The following is a 1,983-nucleotide window of genomic DNA, read 5'->3' as shown; positions in this document are numbered from 1 at the left end:
AAAAAAAAATGAATTTTTATATCAACAGAAAAGTTGCCTTTACAGTTGAAGAGGCAGATGAATTAGAAAAGCCAGATCTAGAAGAAAAAAAAAAGTCACCTAGTAATAAAAAAAGGGGCTCTTAGCTTAAATATGTACAAAGAATTAACGTGAAGCTCGGCAAGCATGTTCATCAAGATGAATAAATCATAGAATAGATGTGGAAGAAAAGAGATTTTAATTTCTATGTGGAGTTTGATACATGCAATAGTTTGATGTTATGTACAAATAGGATATAGAAAAGCTATATATACATAACATATTGTGATAAAACTACGTAAAAGAGATGAATCTTTGCATAGTTTCTTTATTGACACAAGATATTTGGTTTCCCGCTATAGTTAGATAGTTTTAGATAACACATTAGGTGATAGGTCAGTTGACCCATGTGATAAAGAAAAAAATTTAGCATTCTTAATATATGAAACTTGATACTTTTTTTAAAAAAAAATTCTCCTTTAAAAGTGGCCACTCCATCTAATATACAATAGAAACATGGAAGGCAATTTAAGTACGTCATTTTCTCTCTCAAAACTTTTTTGCTTTAAAGTAAAACCTGTTCTAATTAGAATAACGATTTCAAATGAAAANCCATCTCAAGACTTGCGGCTCACGCGGTCACTCTTGCGACTGCGGCCGAGTTTTCTCCAGGTTCTTCTTCCTTATCACATCTCCCTGTTGTTTTATTATTCCTTTATAATATGGTTTTCTTATATATATCTATATAGAAAAAGTGTGGTTAGCTTTTTAATGTTTTGTGGAAAAGCCCTAAATATTGTCTCTATGCCGATGATTTAATTTCTTAGCTTTCACATAGTTTGATCTCATTTTCTTGAAATTTTATTCATACAATTTAACTAGTGTACTTTAGGAACAATTATAATTGGGAATTTGGAATCCTTAAACTAAACCAAAGAATGCTTTCTCCGATGGCGAATAATGTTGTCACATTACAGGTGTGCTTATATATAATGAATTATATTTTCTTTAATGAGCATATAGATCTTGACAGAGCCTACCAATAGAAGTTCAGTGCTGACTGTAGCCAGATAAGTTTATTTTATATAATTCATTTAGTTTTCATATGTGAACTCACATTGACCCATTATGGATTTTCATTACCCAACACTTTGTTGTATTTATTAATACACAAGCTAAAAAGTCTTATAATCACATAATCCCTTTCCAAAGATACCTAAATCCATACCTCAGTTTTATATTATTGTCATCTTCTTTTGATTACGTACGTACTCCATCCAACATATTCGTTCCTCCTGTTTTAAACTCTAATTTATTTTAGACCATATTAACGCACTAATTTTCAAGTATATATTTAGGTCATCTAAACATACACTAATAAGTAACTTCTCTTGGTTTTTTTTTCTTTTTCTCAGGGTTGAGAGTTTCATAGAGCACCAAGATACTTGCACCATTCGGCATTCTCCACCCACTAACCACCGTCCTCTACAGCAGCACACGGACGGCACTGTGGCACCATCAAGAACCACTTCGACCACAAGCTTTGGCCCATTATTGCATGGTCTTCCTCTATTAAGGCCACCACCACCGTCCTATCAACATTCACAAGCTTTGGCATACCCTTTCAATGCTTTATCAGCAGCTCCTTTTGAAAGCCTCGAACTTCAACTATCAATAGGAATGGCAAGAACATCAGCACAAGCGAAGAGCACCGAAAAGGGAGAGACGAGTTTAACAAAGGAGAGACCGAACGAGGAGGCAAGAATGGCGGATAAAATGAGACAAGAAGCGAAGAGGCAGATAGAAATTGCCGAAACGGATTTTGAGAAGGCTAAGAGAATAAGGAAAGAAGCAAAGGCCGAGCTTGAGAAGGCTCAAATTGTTAGAGAAGAAGCAATCAAGAGGATTAATGCAACAATGATGGAGATAACTTGCCACTCTTGCAAGCATCTGTTTCAGCTGCCT

The 1,983-nt window shown here is 34.6% G+C and overlaps 2 protein-coding genes across 2 annotated transcripts in view; both read left to right on the top strand.

Moving 5' to 3' along the window:
* Window positions 1-278, top strand: part of LOC104778888 (protein indeterminate-domain 16-like) — a gene marked incomplete at its 5' end in the record, with an annotated part of 2,738 nt that extends 2,460 nt beyond the window's left edge. Inside the window, one exon of the mRNA XM_010503301.1 lies at window positions 272-278. Coding sequence (XP_010501603.1) covers window positions 272-278 — 7 coding nt within the window. The remainder of the gene's footprint in view (window positions 1-271) is intronic.
* LOC104778887 overlaps window positions 623-1,983 on the top strand; it is a 5,142-nt gene continuing 3,781 nt past the window's right edge. Inside the window, exons 1-2 of the mRNA XM_019240024.1 lie at window positions 623-690; window positions 1,434-1,979. Of these exons, the coding sequence (XP_019095569.1) occupies window positions 623-690; window positions 1,434-1,979 (614 nt within the window). The remainder of the gene's footprint in view (window positions 691-1,433; window positions 1,980-1,983) is intronic.

The sequence above is a fragment of the Camelina sativa genome, chromosome 3, assembly GCF_000633955.1.
Source record: "Camelina sativa cultivar DH55 chromosome 3, Cs, whole genome shotgun sequence".
Taxonomy (NCBI): Eukaryota; Viridiplantae; Streptophyta; class Magnoliopsida; order Brassicales; family Brassicaceae; genus Camelina; species Camelina sativa.
This window is presented reverse-complemented; position numbering and strand designations above follow the sequence as displayed.